At 38.1% G+C, this 26421-nt stretch overlaps 1 protein-coding gene across 1 annotated transcript in view; it reads right to left on the bottom strand.

Moving 5' to 3' along the window:
* The window catches only part of LOC126249021 (uncharacterized), a 712654-nt gene that overhangs the window by 596491 nt on the left and 89742 nt on the right, over positions 1-26421 (bottom strand). The window contains exons 10-11 of the mRNA XM_049950623.1: positions 16433-16563; positions 11554-11720 (exon numbers count right to left, since the gene is read on the bottom strand). Of these exons, the coding sequence (XP_049806580.1) occupies positions 11554-11720; positions 16433-16563 (298 nt within the window). The remainder of the gene's footprint in view (positions 1-11553; positions 11721-16432; positions 16564-26421) is intronic.

Below are 26421 nucleotides of genomic sequence, written 5' to 3'. Positions count from 1 at the left end.
CAAGTGGGACGTTATCAACCATCCACCTTACAGCCCAGACCTGGCGCCAAGTGATTATCACCTCTTCATGCATTTGAAGAAATGGCTCGGGTCACAGCGGTTTGATGATGACGGAGAGCTCAAAGATGCGGTCACAGGCTGGCTTCAGGCACAAGCGGGTGATTTTTATGCAGAAGGAATTTCAAAGCTTGTGAAGAGATACGATAAGTGCCTCAATCGCTATGGAGACTATGTAGAAAAATAGTGCAAAGATGTAGTTGTAAGATGTATATATTAAAATATTTTTATTTAACTTGGTGTATTTTTTTAAATCAACCGGAGGTTACTTTCTGAACGGCCCTCGTACATTGAAGGATTACTTAGATAAAACAGAATAGGGGTTTGATAAAAAAAATGTTATACAAATAAATAATAATAATAATAATAATAATAATGATTATAAAACACCCAACATTCCACATAACACCTTCACTTTATGTTTTTTCCCTTCTTTTTTCCTTTTGAGAAATGCTTACCCCCATGCTATGCATAGCACAATACTAACACCTCTTCCTCTTTCTGAGCTCAACATCTCACTCATTATGGAGGGATGCTGACTCAGTTTTTCAGAATAGCAAATGGGAAACATACATACTAGCAAACTGTCTTTTTTTTCTGAAGTTTTCAGTTACATCTGGGGATGAATCTGGTGGTTGATAGAAATGACATCATTACAAAATGTCGTATTCATGATCTATGGAACAAGGATTAATGTATGTATGTATGTATCCCATTATAAGTTTATGACTCTCCTTGGTAAGTCTTATCCACTGTCTTGCCCAGGTTACTGCTTTTTCATGCCATCTCAGCACAATATTTCAACAATGTAACTTGTCATCATCACCAGTTACTACCTGATGTACTGAGCTGCCCACAGAGCTTCTGTTAGATGAACAAATTGAAACAAAACAGGGATGGTAGAGAGTAAACTAATGAAAATAATTTTGTGGAATTTACACCAATACATGCTACAGTCATCCATTCAGGCAGTATGAAATATTAACCGCAGCCTCCCCACCAAGAAAAATTGTTGTCAAGAATGAATTTGAATTTGAGCAAATAAAACTAGAAGTAAACATTATATGCATTTCTATTAAGTGAATCGAGCTGTGGTTCTATCTGGGGCAGTGACAGTTTAAACACACTCATTACATTATTTATTTCTCAAATGATTCACACAACACAACATTTTGCAATGCATCAAAAGAGTCAGTACTGATTGGTTGCTTTGCACTCTAAAAACCTTCTCTCAATTTGTGGAGCTATTCCAAAATATGATACTGTGTGACAGGATAGAGTAGAAGTAAGAAAAGTATGCCAGATTTTTTTCATATATATTTATATCTCCATTGTTATCCATTCTAAGAAAATGTGATGCAGCTGTCCAGTTAGAATTTATTGTGAGTAAATCTCACTTAAATCTCATTTAAAATCATGGTCAGATGTTTGTCATCTCCCTTAAAACCACAGTCAAATATTGTTCACTGTAGTACTAAATTAAAGAAACTAAAACCCAGCTAAAATCCACTACAATTTTGAACCCAACGACTTTTTAATCCATTGCATCATTTTGCAGTAATGGCTAGTGACAATGACTGCAGCTGGTGTCATTTCAGTTAATTTTTTTGTCATTTAATCATACACAGGAGATATATTGTCATGCGTATGTGTGTGTGTGTGTGTGTGTGTGTGTGTGTGTGTGTATTTATAACAATAAAAAGATTTCAGTCAATCTTTGTACATTATATTCATTAAATTACAGATGTAACAAACTATTTTTCATATTGACATCCAGATAGTTAAAAAAAATTACACACTATTCATATATTTGAAGAGATATGTGAGATCTAACTGCATGTGTTCTACTAGTGATTTGTGTCACTTGTCATTACAGACAAAGTTCTAATTTTGATAATTTGTTCTATTATTCATGCAATTAAAATACTTCTTACATTCTTATTTGACTTGTTCTTATTTCACAATGCAGATGTTGGTCAACATTCTTAATTATTTTTATAAAAGAAAAAAAACCTGTATGGCTGCTCACTTCCATTACTGAACAGAATATACTATCCATCTGTTGCTATTACGTCTGGAAAAGTCTGAAGACATTGTAACAATGTTTGTCCAAACTCATCATTGAATTTCTCAGATCATTTTGTACATTCTCTGGGATCTTTCTTTCAGTCATTGTATACAATATTTAATTTAGTCTTACGAAGTTAGATTTTATCATGTAGGTACTGTGATATTGGTGCCAATCCACAAAATAAACAATTAATTTTAATTGTGAGGACAGTTATAGTTGACCACAACTGTTTGGCATGACCTTGTGGGAGTCAGAGAAAATAACTGCATGGCGAATCAAAGTGTTGTGGCTAGGAGGGAATGGAGAGACACTACTACTACTCTTTGTTGTTTTTAGTACTTCTGTGGTTGTTAAGGATTTGTTATTCTCAATTTGTTTCTGTTCTCACAATGCTGAATAAAGAGTTTCTTCATAAATTTAAGTTGGTGTATGTTATTTGCATAGCACTTGTAGTGAATATTGCCATGAAGTGGTGACTCTGCAAGCAACTAGAGCTAAAGTTTGCACAAACGAACGTGCAAAATCAGGTGGTATAACAAGGTAAAGACATGTCAAAAGAAGAGACGAGGACTCAGTTGCCAGCATTATAGGGCAAATTGCAGAGACAAATTGCAGACCTGCAATTAGTGGTGTCAGAGCAAACAAGTTCAGCAACCAGTCTGTAACCACAAACTGGGACTATATGTGCTATTATGGGAAGGCTGCACTGCATGTATGGATGCTAAAGCTCCTACTGAACAAACTAGCACTCGGTTTGTGATGCTAGAACTGGCATTTGAACAAAATGAGATAATAGGTGGGGGTACAAAATTCACAGCAGTGGTCAATGATTTAGATGCCAGGGTGGGCACTATCGGCACAGACAAAATACTCGAGCTGCCTGAGAAGCAACAATACACATGCTTGAAAAGAAGCACTAACCAACTGCATGAGTAAGCCACTGGATCAGTGCATCCAGCATGTGTCACATTAAGAGGGACAAAAATATCTCTGAGTATTAGCAACACTTGCATGGCATTGTAGGATTTGCAGATTTACCAGCTGGAATGCTGAGGCATGTATGGTTAACACAACTACTAGAGCAGTAAAACCAGCAGTGGTTGCTTTGGAAAATGATGATATTATTGCATTGATAACGCTAGCAGACAAAGGTCTGTGCAACATTAAATAACTTAAAGACAGTGAGCATCACACTGGTTTCTGACGACTGAGAAAAACAAGATGCAGTAGTTATGCAGAGAAGCCAACAATCAGATCTTAATGAACAGCTGCATAAACTACAAAAGAAGGTCAAGTAATGACAGAAACAGATGTTTAGTTGCTTTGAGTGGAAGAAGAGCTCAACAATGCAAGACTCTAGGAACAGAATGAGATGAATCAAAATAGTTTTCAGCAGCAGGCCTTTTGATGCCATCGGCAATTAGGTGACAGGACGATGAGGTACAAGGCATCACACAGCTATCACATACACTGGCAGCAAGGAGGTGAGCAAAGGAGCTGAACACAATGAGCAACTTACCCCATGTATTTATCCTGTCCCATACACTGTATGTCAGAGACATGCGTTCAGGCCATTAATATCTCATAGGCTCTGGATCAAACATTAGTGTACTAATGGCATGAAGCTGTACAGTGACAGGAAAATCCCCACAAGCAGGCCTCATGGCAGCCAATAAATTACTGATGTCCACACACAGTAAATGTACATTAAAAGCCAGCTTGGTTTTCTGGCATAGTCATGAGTGAACTTTTCTTATAGCAGAAGTACTAGATTGGACTGATTTTCTTTAGCACACCAGAATGGAAGTCAAAATTATTGCTGCACTGGTTTGCAAAGGCAATAAAATGGTCAGAGGCATATTGGGACAGGCAGTGACCCATGTGAGTATATTATTATCATCAGGTTTCAGCAGCACTGAAGCATCACCTATACAGCAAGTAGCACACAATATGGTGTACCACATTCAAATGACAATAGGTCAGCCAGTACTGCAATGCCAAAGGGGTTTAGACCCAGAATGATATGTATCAGTGAAAGCAGAATTTGAAGACTTACTGCAAAATGGCATGATATACAGATCTGACAGCCCATGGCCCTCACTGTTGCATTTTGTGAAGAAAAAAGGTGGTACTTGGAGGCACTGTGGTGATTATAGGGCACTTAACACCCTCACAGTCCTGGATCGGTACCAAATACCCGATATCAGAGACTTATCAGTGTACTGGCAGGTATGGCTGCAAGAAGGCTTACCACAAAATTCTGGTCAGTAACAGATGATGACATTGAAAAGACAGCAGTAGCTAGTTCAAATATGCAAGACTGCCTTTTGGCCTAAAAAATGTGGCATAGATGTGGCAATGTTTTATTGATGAGGTACTGCATTGATTAAAGTGTTGTTTTATGTAGTTGTTTGACATTTTAGTATTTTCAATGTCAGCAAGTCATCATCAAGAACACCTCAAGGTTGTATTCAAGTGCATAAAGAGATATAGAGTTGTAGTCAATGAAGATAAATGTACACTCCAGCACAAAAGACACACACACACACAATGCTATAATATTAAAGAGTCGCACTATTCAAATGACAATTTCATCATTCATAAATTCCTCAGTGGAATAGTAACATTTTTCCACCAGTAGATCATATAGTTTTTCCTTCAGTGAACCTCTATACATCCTCAGTAAACATCTACCCTTGAGTTCATTGTAAATTTATATCCAAGTAATGGTGTGTCTGTTGGTAGAGTTTTAAGTGATATGTTTGAAATGGTTTTATTCCATTGGCTTGGGTTTACTATGTAAAAAGATGATAATTTCAAATATTTACAATGCAGGGATAGGTAATATTTTTAGAATCTTGAATAATGGAGGCAGGATGTTCTTGGAGGGTAAGCACACATTTTTCTAACAATTCTTTTGTGAAGTAACAGGATTCCTGATATGTAGCTTGAATTTTCCCCAAAAATTAAACCATATCTAATTATGGATTCAAAGTAACTGTGGTACACCACTTTCCTGCAGCTTATGTCTGTTATACCAGATAGTATATCCATTGCAAAGGCAAGGTTGTTTAATTTTGTAGTTAAATAATCTATATGTGCTTGCCAGCTTAGATTTTTGTCCAAGTGTAGTCCCAAGAATTTAATGGACTGAGCTTTACCCATAACTTGATTTTTATGTACAATAGTGATGTCACTGATTTTTTATTATTTGCTTCTAAACTGCGTAAAGAAGGTCTTTGAGAAGTTACGTTTAAGGTCATTTTGTTGAAACCATGAATCTAGGTTGTTTAGTGTGTTTATAACACCATCTGACATTTCTCCCACAGTTTGTTTTTCAAGGAGTGCTGAAGTATCATCAGCAAACATGAATGGCTGGGCATTGATATTAAAAGGTAAATCGTTTATGTAAAAGAGAAACAATATTGGTCCTAAGATTGAGCCTTGAGGGACTCACTGTGATATGGTATCTCACAGAGGTGCATAATTTATGGTGTTAGATGTTATGTGCATCCTGATTGTCAGATAAGACCTGAGCCAGTGCAGAGCATTTAGTCTGATGTCATATGTGTCTAGTTTATGAAGCAGCATGGAGCGATTCACAGAATCGAATGCCTTTGTAAGGTCACAAAAGATATCTGCCACTTTGTTGCTTTTGTCTAGTGATGAGCAGATTTTTTTCAGTGAATTCATTCATAGCACTCATGGTGCTTTTCCCATTTTGAAATCCATATTGGTTTTTAAGAATAAATCCATGTTTCAAAATAAAATTTATCTGGACTGCAGCTATTTTTTCAGATACTTTGGATACCACTAGGAGGATAGAGATAGGGCAGTAATATCCCATATCCTCTCCTAATCCTTTTTTGTGAAGTGATTTTACCTCTGCATACTTAAGCACACAAGGGAAGTTAGTTTGCTCAAATGACTGATAGATTATTAAGGACACAGGGTGTACTATTTTATCATATACAAATTTAATTACTTTGGTGGGTATTAGATCCCACCCTGCAGAGTTTTTGCTTTTTAAGACCAAAATAGAATTTGTTACATCTTGGGCTGAGACTTTACTAAATGTCACAGGGGCAGCAAGGTCAAAGAAATTGATAAGTATTCACATTTACATCAGACTTTGTTACATTTATGAGAAACTTATAAAAAAGTTGAGCTATTTGAGAAGGTTTGAAATAGTATCATTGTTTTGTTTGATTTTTAAAATTTCCTGCTGATTAACTGTTGTCGCTAATTCTGATTTAATAACAGACCATACTGCTTTATGCTTATTCTTATGTCCTAAAATGAACTTATCATTTGACATTCTTTTGGCAACTTCAACAGCACTTTTAAACACAACTTTATAACATCTCAGATAGTTAACAAATTCAGGGTTTTTATTGTATTTCATTTCTTTGTGTAGCTCTCATTTTTGAGCACTAGATACTTTTAAGCCTGAAGTAATCAAGTTTAGTTTACTTTAAACTTTTTGGTGCCAAATCATAGGTGGCAATGATCTATGAATTATCCTTGAAATATACAGAAAATCACTTTTTGTCTAGTTTTTGCCATGCAAGTATTGGCTAATAACCAAATAGAAATCCAATTTTCTACACTAAATTAACCAGGTCTAAATTCCCTAAAAGTTCTGAATCTAACATTTTTCATTGTTTGGTTTGCCAGTTTGGAGCAGGTGTGCATCAAAATAAGGTGTCTTTTGCAGCATTTTATGTCTCCATGGTGCTCTTTTCTTCTTTGCATTCTCATTCACTCCCTTCATTCTTATCCACTTTCACTACCTATTTTTGTCTCAGTCTATGTATACCACCTGCAGGTGGGGCTCGTTTGATTGATTCATCATTCTTTCACTTGCCATAATCCCATACTAGCTTTAACTTCATTTTCACAAGGCATTACCAGTTATTTTTGTTTATTTTCACAGTGTATTCCATGTGTTGGTGTTATGGTTTCAAACAAAGTGATGAGCTTCAAGTGTTTTCTTGTGATAATGCCTTAGGGATAAAAGTGCAGTGGAGGGTGGAAGTGCAATGACAGAAATAAAATACAAGAGCTTGTAAATATTTGAAAAAGCTGGGTGTGTGGAAGTTAATTCATGTCAAGAAAGAATATCAACATTTCATGAAAAATGTCAGAAATGTTGTATCCTAGAAAAACTGTTTGCTGCTCATACAAAGAAGTTTCAACAAGGAGGTTATGGTGATATTTGCTATAAATACTATGCAAATAACATGCACCATCATAAAGCTATGAAGAAACTCTTTACTCAACTCTGAGAGAACAAAATCAAATCGAGAATAACAAATCCATAACAACTGTGGAAGTGTTATAAAAACAAATAGTAATGGTAATGTCACTCTACTCCCTCCAGAACACAACTCTTTGATTCACTGTACATTTATTTTCTCTGACCACAGTGACTCCCACACAGCACCACTGTGGAAGAGCAGAGCTCCTGGGATATATGGTTATCTTTATGTGATCTTTTGACCTGCTTGAGAGCATCCTTCTGGTCCCTGTGTCACCTGCATTTTCTCTCCCATGGGTGTCTGACCTCTTGAAGGTGGTGTGGCATTTCTATGTCCTGGTCTGCTTTCCTGCACTCCTTGTGGGAACAACGATTCTGTGATTTCTTCATCATTTTCTAGTATGTGAGTGAGCTTCACTCCCTTTAATGAGATGGTCTGTGTCTTGCTGTTTACATTTATCTGCAATGAATGTTCACCCCTTATCCATAACCTGTATGGCCCTGAATAAGGCAGGTGCAGTGGTGGTTTAACTGCATCTGTTGTGATGATGACATGTGGGAGGGTGTGAAGCTCCTTATTTTAGAATGCTCTTACATCTCCATGTCTTGATCCTGGTGAAGGTCAGAGTTTAGGTATCTGGTCCTTTACATGTTGTAAGACATGTGGCAGTTACATGGTCATCAACTGTCCTTGAGCCACAAAGAACTCCACTAATAGCTGCAAGGTCTCTCCACAGACCATTTCTACCATAGATGCTGTTAAATCTGGTTTGTAAGCAGTTCACAGTTCTAGTAGCACCACTGGCAAGGCTGAGGCCCAGCTGTCTTATGACACAACAACATGTCCTTTAATGTCCAGTGCCATCTCTCAACCATTCCATTACTGGCTGGGTAGTTGGCAGCAGTGTGATGATATTTGAATCTACATAGTCTGGACAGCTCTGTGAATAAAGTAGACTTGAACTGGCATCCATGGTCTGCAGTCATGTGCAAAGGGTAACCAAATCCTGCTATCCATATGGACAGAAAGACCAATGCTACTGTCTCTGCTGATATTTCCATTAGCTACACTGTTTAGGTCCATCTTGTATATCTATCTACTACTGTCAGGAGATAACAAAAGCCTTAAGATGGTGACAGTAGTCCCACAATGTCCAAGCAAATGTGTGCAACCAATCTATCATTTGTGGGAAATCTCTTACTGGTTTGTGGACAAGGCAGCTGATTTTGCTACTTGCTCATCTATGGTAATCTTTCTTTATGTTTGGTCAAATGAACCAGTCCTTCATGAGCTTGATGTGGTGTTGGCACTTGAGTGGGTCAGTCCATGAATACTTCCAAATCATGTTTTTTCTGTCCCACAGGGAGAAATGGGTGTGGCTTGCCTTGTGACATGCCACAACAAACCTCAATCCATGTTCCTGTTTGTCATACTTGTTTGAACTGCTGTCCTATAGAGATGTTGTGCCTGTACTTTTTATGTTGTGGGTCAAGTGTTGAGCCATTGCCAGTTGGTTGTAATCAGTTGTTTGTGATATGACTTCCACCCTTGACAAGAAATAGGCAATTATGTACTCTGCTCCACTACTGTTACACAGGTCTGTCATCAACTTGGCAATAAATTCTAGCCATCTAAATTTTCATGGGTAGCAGGTGACCGTGTTCTTGATAAATGTGCAGGTGGTAGGCTTATGGTCAGTATAGAGTGTACATGCTCTTGCTTCTCTGTATGTGAGAAAGTATCGCACTGCCTCACATATTGCAAGTAACTCTCTACCAGGCACTCCATTTGATTTGTGGTGCTGTAAGTTTGCATGGAAAGACCCCTATTGGCTACCAGAGTCCATTTACATTTTGTTGGAAGTTGCTCCAATTGCCTGTTGACTGGCATCAACGACTATGTCTAAATGTGCTCATGGAACCAGATGTGCCGACATGAAAGTGTTCCGCAGGCTGGATTTTGTTTTTTCAAATGCTTTTTGCATCACAGGGGAACATTTTAGGGGATGTTGGCCTGTCATGTGTCTGCCCACTAGAGCTGCTCTCAATGGTGTCCTCATCTTGGCTCTACCTGGTAAATGCTGAGTATAGAAACTGAGTGTTCTGAGAAACCTTCTAAGTTGTTAATAATCTGTGGAGGTGGTATTTTCTTTATGAAAGCTATTTTGTCCTTCAGAGGGCAGATACATTGTACCCCAGAAATGTTACTCTTTTGTGCTGGAGTGTACATTTCTCTTCATTGACTACAACTCTATATCTCTTTATGCACTTGAATACAACCTTGAGGTGTTCTTGATGATGACTTGCTGACTTTGAAAATACTAAAATGTTAAATAACTACATAAAACAACACTTTAATCATTGCAGTACCTCATCAATAAAGCATTGCCACATCTATGCCACATTTTTTAGGCCAAAAGGCAGTCTTGCATATTTGAACTATCTACTGCTGTCTTTTCAATGTCATCATCTGTTACTGACCAGAATTTTGTGGTAAGCCTTCTTGCAGCCATACCTGCCAGTACACTGATAAGTCTCTGATATTGGGTATTTGGTACCTATCCAGGACTGTGAGGGTGTTAAGTGCCCTATAATCACCACAGTGCCTTCAAGTACCACCTTTTTTCTTCACAAAATGCAACAGTGAGGGCCATGGGCTGTCAGATCTGTATATCATGCCATTTTGCAGTAAGTCCTCAAATTCTGCTTTCACTGATACATATCATTCTGGGTCTAACACCATATTGTGTGCTACTTGCTGTATAGGTGATGCTTCAGTGCAGCTCAAACCTGATGATAATATATATATATATATATATATATATATATATATATATATATATATATATATATATATATATATATATATAAAGAAAGATGATGGAACTTACCAAACAAAAGCGCTGGCAGGTCGATAGACACACAAACAAACACAAATATACACACAAAAATTCAAGCTTTCGCAACAAACTGTTGCCTCATCAGGAAAGAGGGAAGGAGAGGGAAAGACGAAAGGATGTGGGTTTTAAGGGAGAGGGTAAGGAGTCATTCCAATCCCGGGAGCGGAAAGACTTACCTTAGGGGGAAAAAAGGACAGGTATACACTCGCACACACACACATATCCATCCACACATACAGACACAAGCAGACATATGTCTGCTTGTGTCTGTATACCTGTCCTTTTTTCCCCCTAAGGTAAGTCTTTCAGCTCCCGGGATTGGAATGACTCCTTACCCTCTCCCTTAAAACCCACATCCTTTCGTCTTTCCCTCTCCTTCCCTCTTTCCTGATGAGGCAACAGTTTGTTGCGAAAGCTTGAATTTTTGTGTGTATATTTGTGTTTGTTTGTGTGTCTATCGACCTGCCAGCGCTTTTGTTTGGTAAGTTTCATCATCTTTCTTTTTAGATATATTTTTTCCACGTGGAATGTTTCCCTCTGTTATATATATATATATATATATATATATATATATATATATATATATATATATATATTATCATCAGGTTTGAGCTGCACTGAAGCATCACCTATACAGCAAGTAGCACACAATATGGTGTTAGACCCAGAATGATATGTATCAGTGAAAAAAAAAAAAAAAAAAAAATATATATATATATATATATATATATATATATATATATATATATATATATATATATATATATATATATTACTATGTCCAATATGTACCTGAACTCATAAAAAGTAGTGTTAGGGACGTATGTAATTATGTATATCATAAGGCTAAAAATTTATGTCTCCTGTACAGCATGATCGGATGATCTGTAAATGTATGTTATGAGACGAATAAAGTACAAATACAAATAGCTAACTTCAAATTTAAAAAATTAAGAATGTCTCCAAAACACCCCAACAAGAGCTGTTTCTGTTCACCACATCACTGGAAGATGGTGAGACAGGAAATCGGTGATGTTATTATCAAAGGAATCATCAGAACATTAACCTTAATCTGTATTAGTAATTGTTCTTCTATACTCGTTTCTTCTATATAACATTTTATTTCACCTTATGTATAAGTACAGGTAGCAACATACATGCTGATAATCACAACAGTAACTAGTAGGTAAAGTTTTAAAAAATGCAACCCTTTGGTTAGTTTTTCCTTAAGCAAATGTTGCTTTAAAATTATCAGAAATTCATACCTTGGTTGACTTCTTCTTCAATTAGAGCATGTTTTATTGTTTTTATGACAATATAATTTGGACATCTCATTATCTGCAAATATGCAGCAATCCGAATTTCAGGATCAATTGCATGATTTCTATATATATCAATGAAATAGTCCCTCTCTGGTTCACAAGGAAATCGTCTGAAAATATATTTATTGAAAGTTACATAACAATAAAGTTTATGAAGGTTGTCACTGAACTGATATGCACCAAGTATTATAATGATGATAATAATAATAATAATAATAAATAGTCTTTAAGTTAACCAATATGTAACTCTATAGTGCGAAAAATGAAGAAAAACAGTAGTAAGCAGTGCATACCTGTTTACTGGTTAGCAGTTTCATAAAACAGCTTTTTTCTTAGGTCCAGAAAAGAGTGTTTGCAATATATTTAGGCATTTTGGAGATGTTTTCACTTCTACTAATGACAGATCTGTCCTATGAGAAGAAATCTAAAATTTTGGGACTGGTGCTGCCATCTGGAAAGCAGGAGTAGTAGATCTTTGCACCATTAGGTGGCGAGAGCTGCATATCTGATGAGTCAGTGTGCAAAGTGGCATTCAGCTGGGAGGAGGTGTTGTGTGTCCACAATGATTTCCATAATACTCTGTGTTTGGTGTGTGGTGATTTTATGATGGATCTGTGAATAGAACAGCACGTGTGCATCAAATTCTGTACGAATCTCGGGAAAAGTGCTACGGAGACCTTTGCAATGACTCAACAAGTGTTTGGTGGACAGAGCATGAGCCATACGTGTGTGTTACAGTGGCATGCTCAGTTCAGGGCCGGCTGTACAGACGTAGAAGGTAATGCTCACACTGGAAGGCCTGTCGTGCGGGTTGATGTCGAACCATTCAAGACCTTGCAGATGAAGTGGGTATTGGTTATGGGACATGTCAACGAATGTTGACTGGTGAAATGGGCGTGCATCGTGTGACTGCAAAATTTGTGCCAAGCATCTTGACTGCAGATCAGAAGGCACAGCGTGTTGAAGCAGGCACAGACCTTCATCAGACCACATTTAATGATCCAACCTGCTTGTCACTGATTATCACTGGCAACAAGAGCTGGATTTATGGTTATGACCCAGAGACAAAGCAACAATTGTCCCAGTGGAAGAGCTCAGGCTCTCCAAGACCCAAAAAAGTGAGACAGGTGAAGAGCAAAGTGAAGAGCATGATCATCATTTTCTTTGATACCAAGGGAATTGTGCACAAAGAATTTGTCCCACCCAACCAAACAGTGAATTTTGCATACTACTGTGACGTTTTGCGACGGCTCCGTGAAAACGTGCAGTGACGATGGCCCAAACTTTGGCATCAAGGGAACTGGCTACTGCATCACGATAACAAGCCTTGTCACATGTCCTTGGTCACCAGAAACTTTTTGGCAAAAAACAACATGGCGGTTGTACCCCACCAACCGTACTCACCAGATTTGGCACCTTGCGAATTCGTGCTATCCCCAAAACTAAAACTCAAATTGAAAGGCCATCAGTTCGATACTCTAGAGAGGATTCAAGAAGCATCACCACACCCTCAAAGAACAGGACTTACAGAAAACATTTGACCAGTGGCAGAAGCACTGGGACCAGTGTGTACATGTGGATGGGAACTACTTCGAGGGTGATGGTGACAGTTAGTTCACAGGTAAGGTTTTCAACAGATGGCAGCACCAGCCCCGAAAATTTTTGGATAGCACCTCGTACATGATGAGATATGCTTTTTTGAGAAAGACTTGTATTTCATATTAGTCTGATGTCTTTTTATATATAAATAGATATATAAATAAGTGTTTGTACTTTAAAATGGACTAAGGCTGAAAACTGGACTGTATAACAATAAAAGGAAAATTATTATACTCCAATGGTGGCAGCATCATTCAAAAAATGTGCCATGACTGTGACTCCAGCCAAAATAAAAATTACCTTCTCATGTTAGTGTGGCAAGTCCCACCCCACAGTACTACTCCATAAGACAAGAAAGGGTACACTATTCCATAATATACAGTTCTTAGGGTTTCAGAATTAATGTATGGTAATAATCTCCTTAATATACATAGACTGAAGTGTACCCCCCCCCCCCCCCCCAGACATGGTCAACTTGCTATTTCCATGAAAGTCGATCATCTGTGTATAAACCCAAAAATTTACATTCCATACTGGTTTCATCAATCACCATATTTTTGGCTATTTGGACCACTCTGTTTAAGGAGAATAATATTTGTTTTCTCTATGTTTACTCTTTAGTTATATCTTTCAGAGTAAGTACTAGCCATTCCAGTAAAGTTTTGAATCTCTTCAATTTGGCTGGGCTCATCATCTGCACAACAGACATATCATGTGCCACTGGCATACATAGTGATCAAATGCTTCTTATCTAGAGAGGCTGGAAATCATTTACATAAAGCGTATAAATAGGAATGGAACTAAACTGGAGCCCTGAGGAACACCAAACTGTACATTTCTTATTCTTGACCACTTCCTCTCCCACATTTCTCCATTATGATAGATAATTTCTGTACACTGTTGTCTACCTTTTAAACATGTTTCCAGAAATTGCTTGAGTTTTCCAGTGACACAACTCAATACAATTTTTGATAAGAGCTTGTCATGATGTACACCATCAAAAGGTGTTGAGAGGTCTAGGAATACTCCTGGGAATTTTCATATATTTTTTCAAGTACTTAATGAACAAACTGTACTGCTGTTGACATGGTACTTTGAACTCTTCTCAAACCATGATGGAAATGACTTGCTATGTGAGCCTTGTTGTAATGTTCCAAGATACATTTTAACATTATGTTCTCAATCAGTTTGCTCAATGTTGAGATTAGGGAAATGGGTCTGTAGTTACAAACATTGTTTCTTTCTCATTTTTTGTGTAAGGGTTTGACTACAGCTAGTTTCAAGTTGTCAGGGACTACACCACCTTTTAGAACACAACTGCTTATACAAACCAATGGTTTCACTATGTGATGTTTGCATTTATTCAATAAATATGGAGAATGTTCATCCAGTTCTGCAGATATTTTGTTTCTGAGGCTATCAATAAGATGCAGAATGTCATCTGTGCTTGCTGCAGGTAGTGTGCTACAGTTCTGTTTGTCAATCCTCTCAGATGTATGCTATGATCCAGATCTGTGCAGACATTATTCTCAAACGTATCTATAAAGTAATAATTAAAAAATATTGCTAACTAAAAGATGTTTCTGAATACATTTTTCAATAAGATTCTGGTATGATAGTCATAGTACCTTTGACAGTAAAATGAGCTGCATTTAGTATTCTCTGTCTATAGCTTTATGCTGTGTTTTACACACTATGTGCAGTAGTCACTGCTGTAGAAGGTTCTTTAGGAATGCTGTATATCATGGAGCATCCTTCCCATTATTGACTGTTATGCTAGGTATAAATTTATTCAGTGTTTGGCCAACTATTCTTCTAAACATTAGCCACAGTTTGTCTTTATGGTTCAGGTCAGTGGTAATTATTCGATGTTTCTCATTGAGATACAATACTACTGCCAATTTGCCCAGTTTTCTGAAGATATAAGTCTTACTAGATGTTTTAGTTACTGCTCGTACTTTGGTAATCATTGTTGCTACAACTGTCTACTGTTCACTGGACTTGCTCAAAGATCAAAGTCTACTGAAGATGGCTCACTGTAAAGGTTCATTTGTTTGAACAGCCAAGCATTCTAATTCTAACTGCACCATCTACTGATCTGTTTTGCACTTTTCCAAGAGCATTAGTAACTGTTACACCAAAATTAAAATTCATAATTATGGAATATGATACAACCTCAACTAACTTGTCTCAAGAAAAAATAAACACAAAGCATCATTTTCTATCAGGGAATAAAATTGTAGAATAAATTTTCCAGGAAAATCAAAGACCTAACCAAAAGTCAAATATTTAAAAAGGCCATAAAAGCATGCCTCTTAAATAGTACAAAATACAAAGCCAAACATTATTTAGTGAGCACAATGTAGGGATAGGTAAAATGTTAACATAAATCAATAATAAACATCACTGACATTCTTCTGCACACAATTAAAATATAATGCATGTTACTGTAAATTCTGAGGCCCAAGATCTGAGGTGGATAACATATAAACCTTTTTCCACTTTCCTGAGCTTAATATCCCATTCACAAACTGATGGCTGTGGCCAAAATAGCGTTGCACACAAAATAAAAATATCCAATCAGGAAAAATTGTCTGTACAAAATCATGAACTTTTTAACTGTTTAGTTTTGTATTAGGATGACATGTAAAAATTATTGTGTAAATGGTCATGGATGGATAAACTAACAAATTAACAAAGGGAAGCTAATGCTCATTGAAAAATTGCTTAAATACATACACTCACGAAGATAAATCACACTATAGTTGGAAATTTGTTTTGTTTTATACCACATTATTTCATGTCATTACTTCATTTACTTTCTGCTAACTACCTATCATATTTTTCCACGATTTTATTCAGTTGCTTCTAAGAATACTGAAAGTGATATCCTGCTAAATTCTATCCTACTTTCTGTACTCACTTTATCTGTTTATTACTCTCTTAAGCATTTATTCTTTTCCTTGGCTCATTATGCAATAGGCTACGCTTAACAACTATTTCTGTTTTTTTTTATCTGTCTACATTCATCAATACGAAATTTTTCTTGTGTCCATTTTCATATATTGTTAACATCTCACTGACTTAATCACTCTAGGACCACAGACAGAAAGAAACTATCCAGTGTTATCTATTTAAATCATAATTATTGTGTTCAGTTGTATCTAACAAAAATTACCTGCTAAATAAATATTTTCTGGCTATTAACAGACCCCCAAATTACCTGTATGTTTCAATGGCAGATACTCTCAGTTCCATTGGTAGTTCTTCATTTTCTAAGCAGTTATGCAAAACAGATGATAAATTTGCATTAGTCACACCAATGTTCCCAAGTGTTTTAAGAGCAACTATCACCTGAAAAATTCAAATCTGTTAATCATCTTTAAACATTTTTACATGCAATTAGTCTCCTACAATGAAGTAATTACATATGCATCAATAAGTATATGAAAATAATTCAAGATAGTTACACTGCACAATTAAGTAAATGACAATAACAATAAATAATTAGATGATACATTACTTACAATAGACACAATTAGGAGAATGACTAATACAATTAATAATTATACACATAGGCATTAAAGAGATTTGCCCCTCCTTTCTAACTTTCAACAACCATCACCTGTTTTCCTCTCTGATGAAGAAACTACCAGTTCAGAAACTATGCATAGATCTTACTACTTTTAAACGTATTTATCAGCAGTAGCTGGGAGTTTCAGCCCCTGAAAAAAAGTTCTTTCCATCCATTCTGTCTAATAGTGGTTTTAGTTTGCTCAAGTGAATTTTCCTTTTAAAACAAACAAAATTCAGTTAATATATAAGCATCCATTGTTGGTAGCATGAAAATAGGAACTATATCTTTTTCTGAAATGAATTGTAACAGTGAACATCCAGTTTTCAGATATGCATTCCACCAGTTACTGGGAGGTTTTCCACTTAACAGTCATCTAGAAAAGGAGTTTTGATATAATGGATCCCCAGATAATTTAGTGTACAATGTTCATCACTGCATAACCAGACTTCCTGTGAAAACTGACTTGGCTGAAATGCCATCTTTATGAAATACTTAGAATGCTTGTGACTTTCATATGAGAACTCCAGGGATATTTACTTAATTTGACAGTGTTTCCTGTAATGCTGTCATATATACATCCAAACTGGAATGATTTTGAAGATCTTCAGTAGGTGTAGTCTTTGTAGCTGCATTATAATTTCGCTTTTAAATCTATGAAGATTTTATCTTATTAAACATTAATAGGCATTGCAAGAAGGTATGGACTGGGCTTACAATTTTGGAACAACTTTTCTTATCTTAGACTGCATTATTTCCCACTCAACAAATCCAACAGTTAGTAAATCACCTTGTACAATGTGAAAAGATACGCTAATGGAATCAGTGTTGGAAACAGGCTATATTACTTTATGCATAATATGAAATTTGAGATCAATATTTTTGGTAAAATACAAGGAAGTATGTACATTACGTCATGCTAAATCTACATTCCTGTAGTTGAGAGGCAATATGTCGAAAAAAAATTAATATAAATAATTCAAAAGACAGTATCCACGAAAATCAATGCAAGGGTTTAAAATCACGATGTAAACAAAAAATGAGTGGCAGTTTTTATTCCAGAAATTTGCAAAGTTGTAGTAAAGGCACCGTAGTCTGAATTACATGCAACCAAATGAGAATTACAATTCTGCATCAATAAAATATACAGGTTGTCCTCAGAGAAATGGACAATATTGAGGGATATGATGGGAATGAAGCAAAATAGCCTAGTAAAGATGTGCTCTAAAATGTTTACATAAAGAGCTATGAGCACTTCTTCATCCTCCAGCAGAAGAGATCTGTTTCACAATACCAAAGATGAATATGTGCTCATAGCTCTTAATATATGAATTTTAGAGGCCATGTCTAAAAGCCCTCCTTTGCTTTGAATGATCATTCCTGTCAAATCCTTCATGGGACACCCTCTATATGCAAGGAAATTCTACAGTAAAACAATACATACAAATCTAGGAATTTAACTATATCTTAAGTCTCCTAAGTTCTCATAACCTCCCTGGCCTCAGTCTTCCTTAGTTCCTGTTCTTCACCCACCTATCCCCTTCCCAGCTACCACTCCAGCAGCACACAGCCTTCTATTCCACCAATGCACCCTCTAGTCTCTCTCTCTCTCTCTCTCTCACTCTCACCCCCCCCCCCCCCCCCTGCAACACACACACACACCTTCCTCTACTTCTCTCCTTTCCTGATTCCCCCCCCCCCCCTCCTCCTCCTTCCTGTCGGACCTCCTGATTGAACATAGCTGTCCTACCCTGTCCTCATGACTTCCCCAGTTCCTTGCATGTTCTCCCAAGCAGCACTTTACCATCCCCCACCTCTACCCTGTTATCCCTTCCCATCTTTGCCCCAGCCTCTCCCTTACCCCCAACACACAGATTGCTACTCCCTTCACACATAGTTACTCACAGTCTGGCCTCTGTGTCCAGAGACTGTGCTCATGTTTGTGTGATTTGTGCTTGCATGAATGTGCACATGTTGTCTACTTAAGAAGAAGGGCTTTGGCATAATCAGTCTTTTTAGTGTGTCTGTCTGCAACGCAATAGCTCCTCTATATCACAAGTAGAAGTCTGTTCTTTTGATAATACTGTGTCAAGAAACTTGGTTCAAATGCTCATCAGATTATTTTGATGTAAGTTATCTGAAGTTTCCCTAAATGATTGGAAGTAAATTCCAGAATGGTTCCATCAACAAAGTTGAGGCCAATTCACTTTCCGTCTTTGTGTAACTGTGATACTGGTCCTTTTATAATTACCTTTAAATTGGTATTTAGTTAAAGTCTAACTATCTTTCATTAACTTCTGAGCTCCCCAATGTATTTTACTCAAAAATTCATCTTTTAATGCACTTTCCACAAAAGAATGATTTTTCTGCCACTCAAATAAGTGTCTGAATCATCTGCTTTGCATAGTTTTGATCATTTAAGAGAATAAAATTGTAATCACTGATCTTGTTTCATTAGTGAGTGACTTAGTCCAGCTTTATATACTTGTAGCACACACATCCATTTCATTAAAGGTGCCCAATTTGTGTTTAGCAAGTAATTATACACAAAAAAGATTGATATGTTTTGCACAGTTAAAGCTCATACCTTTCCTTTATCTACATAGGTGTTGAAGTAACTGAAGTTTGTTTGTAAATTTAAGTAATTTACAATCTTTTATCACTTTCAATAGCCTATGAAAAGGGAAGGACTCTGGTAAAAGGTGTCAGTTATTTCACTGAAACGTTTTACAGTTTTAGACAAAATACAGCCTGAACTCTCCCTAAAACCATACAGTTTTACCTGTAATGAAGAATAAAATTTTGATACCTTGTCTGTTATGTCATCCATACAAACTAGAGTAATACTGTTCTTATGTTCTCATTGGTCACCATTTCACTTGTGCTAATGATCCAAAAAAATTACTTCTTCTACCAATGTCAGGCAGTGGTGCAAATGATTAGAATATATAATTTGCTACACCAATTCATGTGCAGAAAATGAATCAAAATTCACAAAATCTCATTTCTCCCAACAAATTTTTCAACCACTCTACTAATATTCCTATAATGTGAGGGCACACATATAGTCTACCAACTGACCACCAAACAGATGCAAATTTCCATCAACATATTATATCAACTTGACCCACCAAGCTGCCAAGTCCAATTACTGTTGACTATGCTACCAAATACAACAGGAACCTGAGCACTTGTTTCAATACTTGTGGCATTCAGAACCTCCATTAGCACCAGTGGTCCCAAACTTCAAATATGTGGACTGACTTGCAGACTAGTACTAAGCACTTTCTACTCATCCCTTCTTACATTAACATTAGCTTTCTGTACTTTGCCCCTCCATTTCTTCTCAACTGTCCACCTTTCTTTTCTATTTCTGTTTTGCCATCCTCCCTGTCCCCCTCTCTCTCACTTTCTCCCATCCCCATTCTCCCTCATCAGTGTTTGTCTCCAAATCTGTGGTGAATGGAGCTGAAATATGTCATGAGTCTGTAAATTAATCTTACATTTTGTTTCAGAAAAAAGTTTGTAATCCTATATTGTATTTGAGGGTTGTATGAGAAAAACAATGAGACAGTAATCCGCAGCACTACAATACGAAGAACATAATGATAATTGCCAAAAACGAGGTAAACTGTAGTAATCAAAAAGTATAGAAGAAGAAAAGTACGGTAAGTGCAAATTTTATTTTTATTTATTTATTTATTTTTGTTTGAAAATTTTTCGTTATATTTGTTAATATGGAAGACAACAGGGAGGTTGACGTAAATAATCATAATGGTGTAAATGTTAGTGGGAAGCAGTGTCTTAGAGGATATTTTGCAAGAAGCAGGTAACTGCTTAAGTAAGATGAGCGTCAGTGTTGTAAGCATGTCAATATAATTATGACGTGATTTAGAATAAAGGCTCTGAAACGAAATGTTTGTATTGATCATTCATGGGGTAGAAACCATGTTACAGTTGACAACATGAGCTTGTGGCAGCAGCATATATAAAGCAAATGGATGAGTACACCCTACAAAATTATAAGCTTTCTTAATATTAAATTTCACATGTGGTGAATTTTGCAGTGTGCATTGCAGCTGTAGTGGTTATAAAGCTAAGTACTGACAAACTTATTTGTGCACTGAAATACAGTTATTAAATTTAATAATTTTCAGAGGTGTTTCATGCCGTTTGTGGCAAAATAACAATTTAACAAACTTTTGGAATCATTCGCTCACTGTGTTTTTTAGAGTTTTCTGTGCATTGAAGTCGTTTAGTAAATTTCTTGCTTTAGTTTTCAAGTGATATTTCTTATTGTTTCTAGTTAAATATTTCAGTAAAATTTTCATTTAGTGTTTTAACTTCTTTTAGTGTTCCAGTGGCCATTTGAATTTTTTGGTTTTAGATAATAATTTTGTGAAGTTTTGTTGGTATTGGTATTAGCTGTGGTGTAGTAGTATTAATACAAGTAGTTACTTTCTTAATAGACAGAGAATTTTGAGACCATTATTGTTAGTTCTATAAATAGTTCTACTGGTGCAACTGAACTTCTACAGACGTATAGCTTTTTTCAGTAACTGTAAAATTTTACAATGAGTGAGAAGTGTGGGCTCTGTCGTAGGTTTGTGAGTAGTGGGTTGCAGTGCGGGATTTGTTCAAAGTATTTTCACTGGGGGGAATGCAGTGGGGAAGCCAATAGTCATTTTAATGACATCCCTTCCTGGGAATGCAGAATCTGTAGTAGAAATAATTTGACAGAGGAGCAGGAGAGTAAGATCTGTGCCCTTCAGGTGCAGTTACAATGCACAAAAGAGGAACTCGATAGCGTAAAGGGTGGTGGGGAATGGGAACTGGCAGTTGGCAAGAAGGCAGCTAGGAAGAGGAGGTATTAAGACAGTTTTACTTTGCATGTATGCAATAGATTTGACCAACTGTCAGAGTTGAGTGGAGAGGAGCCTCGTGTAGCTGTAGATGTAGGGAACATGCATCAGTCCTCAGCAATAAGAGGGCCTAGAATAGTTCCAAAGTCTAGCACAAAGGAGAAGATTCTGCTGCTAGGTAGTTCTCATGGTAGAGGTGTGGGCCAGGAGTTGCAGGAAGTGTTGGGGTGTGAGTACCAGGTCACCAGCATTGTGAAGCCTAGTGCAGGGTTGGCTCAAGTGACTGACAGCATAGGGGAGTTATGTAGGAATTTTATGAAGGAGGATCAGGTAGTGACAGTGAGTGAAGCAGGTGATAGGGACGGGGAATATGATGTAGGTGGTGACCTGGTAAAGATAGCTACTCAAACTGGTGGCACTAATGTGCATTTCGTGCAATTGTTTCAGCATCATTATTGGCCTCACCTTAATGTGGCTGTCAGGCACATTAACGTGGGGCTGGGGAGAGTGCTGATGGCAGAGGGCATGGGTCACATCCCAGTGGTGTCAGTTGGGTCTATCAGAAGATTGGGTTTCTCTAGGCATGGCCTGCACCTCAATAGGTATGGGAAGGGGAGGCTGGCTAAGCTTATAGGTCACAGTGTAGTGGGTGGTGGTGGTGGTGGTGGTGGGGTCACTCATGGAAAAATTCCTGTAGTAGTTGATGTCAGAGCTGCACATTTTTTAGACTGCAGTCAGCTGATAGGTATACTTGCTTAAAGGAAGTCCCTCTAACTAAGGGCTCACCTTCCAAGGATGTAACGTTTCCAAGTAGAGAAGGAATTAGCATATTTCATCAAAATATAAGAGGTATTAGAGATAAAGTTAGTGAACTGCTTATAGATGTTGACTGAAATTATTGGTATATCAGAGCATCACTTAAATAATTTGACAATTCAGAGGCTTCCTTTACAAGGATACAGATTAGATGGCTGTTTCTCAAGGAGCTCCTTGCAGGGCGGGGCAGTGGCTATGTACGTAAAAAACAGTATTCCATTTGAGTCAATAGACGTATCACAACACTGCACTGAACAGATATTTGAGTAATGTGCAGGGGCAGTTGAATTTAGTGAAATTAAACTTCTAATTGTTGTTGTTTATAGGTCCCCTAACTTCAACTTCAGAGCATTTCTGCTCAAGCTAGAGGGTTCTTGATTCACTTTGTAGGAAGTACGATAAACTAGTTATATGTGGTGACTTCAGTATAAATTCTGTATGTGATGGTGCAAGAAAAATGTTGTTGGTAGATCTCCTAAATTCATATGATCTGATGCAGATTGTGTTTTTTTCCAACTATGGTGCAGGGGAACAATACTGCAGCCATAGACAATATTTTCATTCATTCTTCATTACTAGATGGGCATTTTGTTGGTAAAAGTGTGAGTGACCTTTGAGACAATTATGCACAAATTTTAACACTAAAAGGCTTTTGTACTCAAAACAATGTCATATTTAATTACAAACTATGTAGGAAAGTTAATCCAACAGCAATAGAGAGTTTTTTAAACCTTGTCAAGGAACAAGAGTGACAGGATGTTTATAGTGTCGATAACATATGTGATAAATACAATGCTTTCCTTAACACATTTCTCATGCTCTTTCAGATTTGCTTTCCATTGGAACATTCCAAACCGGATACTAGCAGTAATAGGCAGCCCAGGTGGCTGACTAGTGGGATAAGGATATCTTGCAGAACAAAGTGGGAATTACATCAAAATGTTAGAAGTAGTCACAATCAAGCTACAGTAGCCCATTACACACAGTATTGTAAGGTGCTTAAAAATGTTATTAGGAAGGCAAATAGTATGTGGTATGCAAATAGAATAGCTAATTCACAGGATAAAATTAAAGCCATATGGTGAGTTGTGAAGGAAGTGTCTGGTCAGCAGCACAATGTCAACAATATAAAGTCAGTTTATAGTAAAAAAATATCTTTTACTGATAAATCAGATATATGTACAGTATTTAACAATCATTTTCTGAGTATTGCTGGTGAATTAAATAAAAATTTAGTTTCTACAGGAAATCATGTAACTTTCTTGGCAGGATGCCTTTCTGAGATTGATGTCTGAAATACTCCTCTGTGATACAGACAAGAGGGAGATTGAGTCAATAATTAAATCGTTTAACAACTGAAAATGCTATATTCTCTTTTCTCTGTGAGGTACTGGATAGGCTAAACATAAGGTTCATCTACATCTACATCTACATTTGTACTCCGCAAGCCACCCAACGGTGTGTGGCGGAGGGCACTTTACGTGCCACTGTCATTACCTCCCTTTCCTGTTCCAGTCGCGTATGGTTCGCGGGAAGAACGACTGTCTGAAAGCCTCCGTGCGCGCTCTAATCTCTCTAATTTTACATTCGTGATCTCCTCGGGAGGTATAAGTAGGGGGAAGCAATATATTCGATACCTCATCCAGAAACGCACCCTCTCGAAACCTGGCGAGCGAGCTACACCGCGATGCAGAGCGCCTCTCTTGCAGAGTCTACCACTTGAGTTTATTAAACATCTCCGTAACGCTATCACGGTTACCAAATAACCCTGTGACGAAACGCGCCGCTCTTCTTTGGATCTTCTCTCTCTCCTCCGTCAACCCAATCTGGTACGGATCCCACACTGATGAGCAATACTCAAGTATAGGTCGAACGAGTGTTTTGTAAGCCACCTCCTTTGTTGATGGACTACATTTTCTAAGCACTCTCCCAATGAATCTCAACCTGGTACCCGCCTTACCAACAATTAATTTTATATGATCATTCCACTTCAAATCGTTCTGCATGCATACTCCCAGATATTTTACAGAAGTAACTGCTACCAGTGTTTGTTCCGCTATCATATAATCATACAATAAAGGATCCTTCTTTCTATGTATTCGCAATACATTACATTTGTCTATGTTAAGGGACAGTTTCCACTCCCTGCACCAAGTGCCTATCCGCTGCAGATCTTCCTGCATTTCGCTACAATTTTCTAATGCTGCAACTTCTCTGTATACTACAGCATCATCCGCGAAAAGCCGCATGGAACTTCCGACACTATCTACTAGGTCATTTATATATATTGTGAAAAGCAATGGTCCCATAACACTCCCCTGTGGAGTGTAACCTCCACCCATAATAATTCACAGGAACTATCCACTTCTACTTCACTACAGGATAAACTACTACTAACAGCGACGAACACTCCACCACCGGTTGCATGCAATCTATCCTTCCTAAACACTGTCTGTACCTTTGTAAAAATTTCGGCAGAATTTATCTCTGGCTTAAGCCAGCTTTCTGTACCTATAACGATTTCAGCTTCGGTGCTTTCTATCAGCGCTTGAAGTTCCGGTACTTTACCAACGCAGCTTCGACAGTTGACAATTACAATACCGATTGCTGCTTGGTCCTCGCATGTCCTGACTTTGCCCCGCACCCGTTGAGGCTGTTGCCCTTTCTGTACTTGCCCAAGGCCATCTAACCTAAAAAACCGCCCAGCCCACGCCACACAACCCCTGCTACCCGTGTAGCCGCTTGTTGCGTGTAGTGGACTCCTGACCTATCCAGCGGAACCCGAAACCCCACCACCCTATGGCGCAAGTCAAGGAATCTGCAGCCCACATGGTCGCAGAACCGTCTCAGCCTCTGATTCAGACCCTCCACTCGGCTCTGTACCAAAGGTCTGCAGTCAGTCCTGTCGACGATGCTGCAGTTGGTGAGCTCTGCTTTCATCCCGCTAGCGAGACTGGCAGTCTTCACCAAATCAGATAGCCGCCGGAAGCCAGAGAGGATTTCCTCCGATCCATAGCGACACACATCATTGGTGCCGACATGAGCGACCACCTGCAGATGGGTGCACCCTGTACCCTTCATGGCATCCGGAAGGACCCTTTCCACATCTGGAATGACTCCCCCCGGTATGCACACGGAGTGCACATTGGTTTTCTTCCCCTCTCTTGCTGCCATTTCCCTAAGGGGCCCCATTACGCGCCTGACGTTGGAGCTCCCAACTACCAGTAAGCCCACCCTCTGCGACCGCCCGGATCTTGCAGACTGAGGGGCAACCTCTGGAACAGGACAAGCAGCCGTGTCCGGCCGAAGATCAGTATCAGCCGGAGACAGAGCCTGAAACCGGTTCGTCAGACAAACTGGAGAGGCCTTCCATTCAACCCTCCGGAATGTCTTTTGCCCCCTGCCACACCTTGAGGCGACCTCCCACTCTACCACAGGTGAGGGATCAGCCTCAATGCGGGCAGTATCCCGGGCAACCACAGCCGTAGTCCGATCGGGGGATGCGTGGGACGAGCTGGCCGTCCCCGACAAACCCCCATCCGGACCCCCACAGTGATGCCCATTGGCAACAGCCTCAAGCTGTGTGACCGAAGCCAACACTGCCTGAAGCTGGGAGCGAAGGGATGCCAACTCAGCCTGCATCCGAACACAGCAGTTGCAGTCCCTATCCATGATAAAAACTGTTTTGCAAAGAACGTCTGAACTAATCTACAGAGAGCGCAAACAAATCGACAAAATTTAAACGGTTATTAAAATACAAGATTGCCTAGTAAATGCAGTAATGCTGCTACTTGCGCACTGCTGACACACTGCTCAACAGCGGAAGGAGACTACGCGATTTTACACTATTCAGGTACTAAAACGCGATGCTACAACTCTCAAATACTATAATACGCCCGAAATTTATGTATCAAACAATGCAAGTACCAAAAACACGCAAAGAAATTAAGAATTAAACTA

This window comes from Schistocerca nitens, chromosome 3 (assembly GCF_023898315.1).
Source record: "Schistocerca nitens isolate TAMUIC-IGC-003100 chromosome 3, iqSchNite1.1, whole genome shotgun sequence".
Classification (NCBI taxonomy): Eukaryota; Metazoa; Arthropoda; class Insecta; order Orthoptera; family Acrididae; genus Schistocerca; species Schistocerca nitens.
This window is presented reverse-complemented; position numbering and strand designations above follow the sequence as displayed.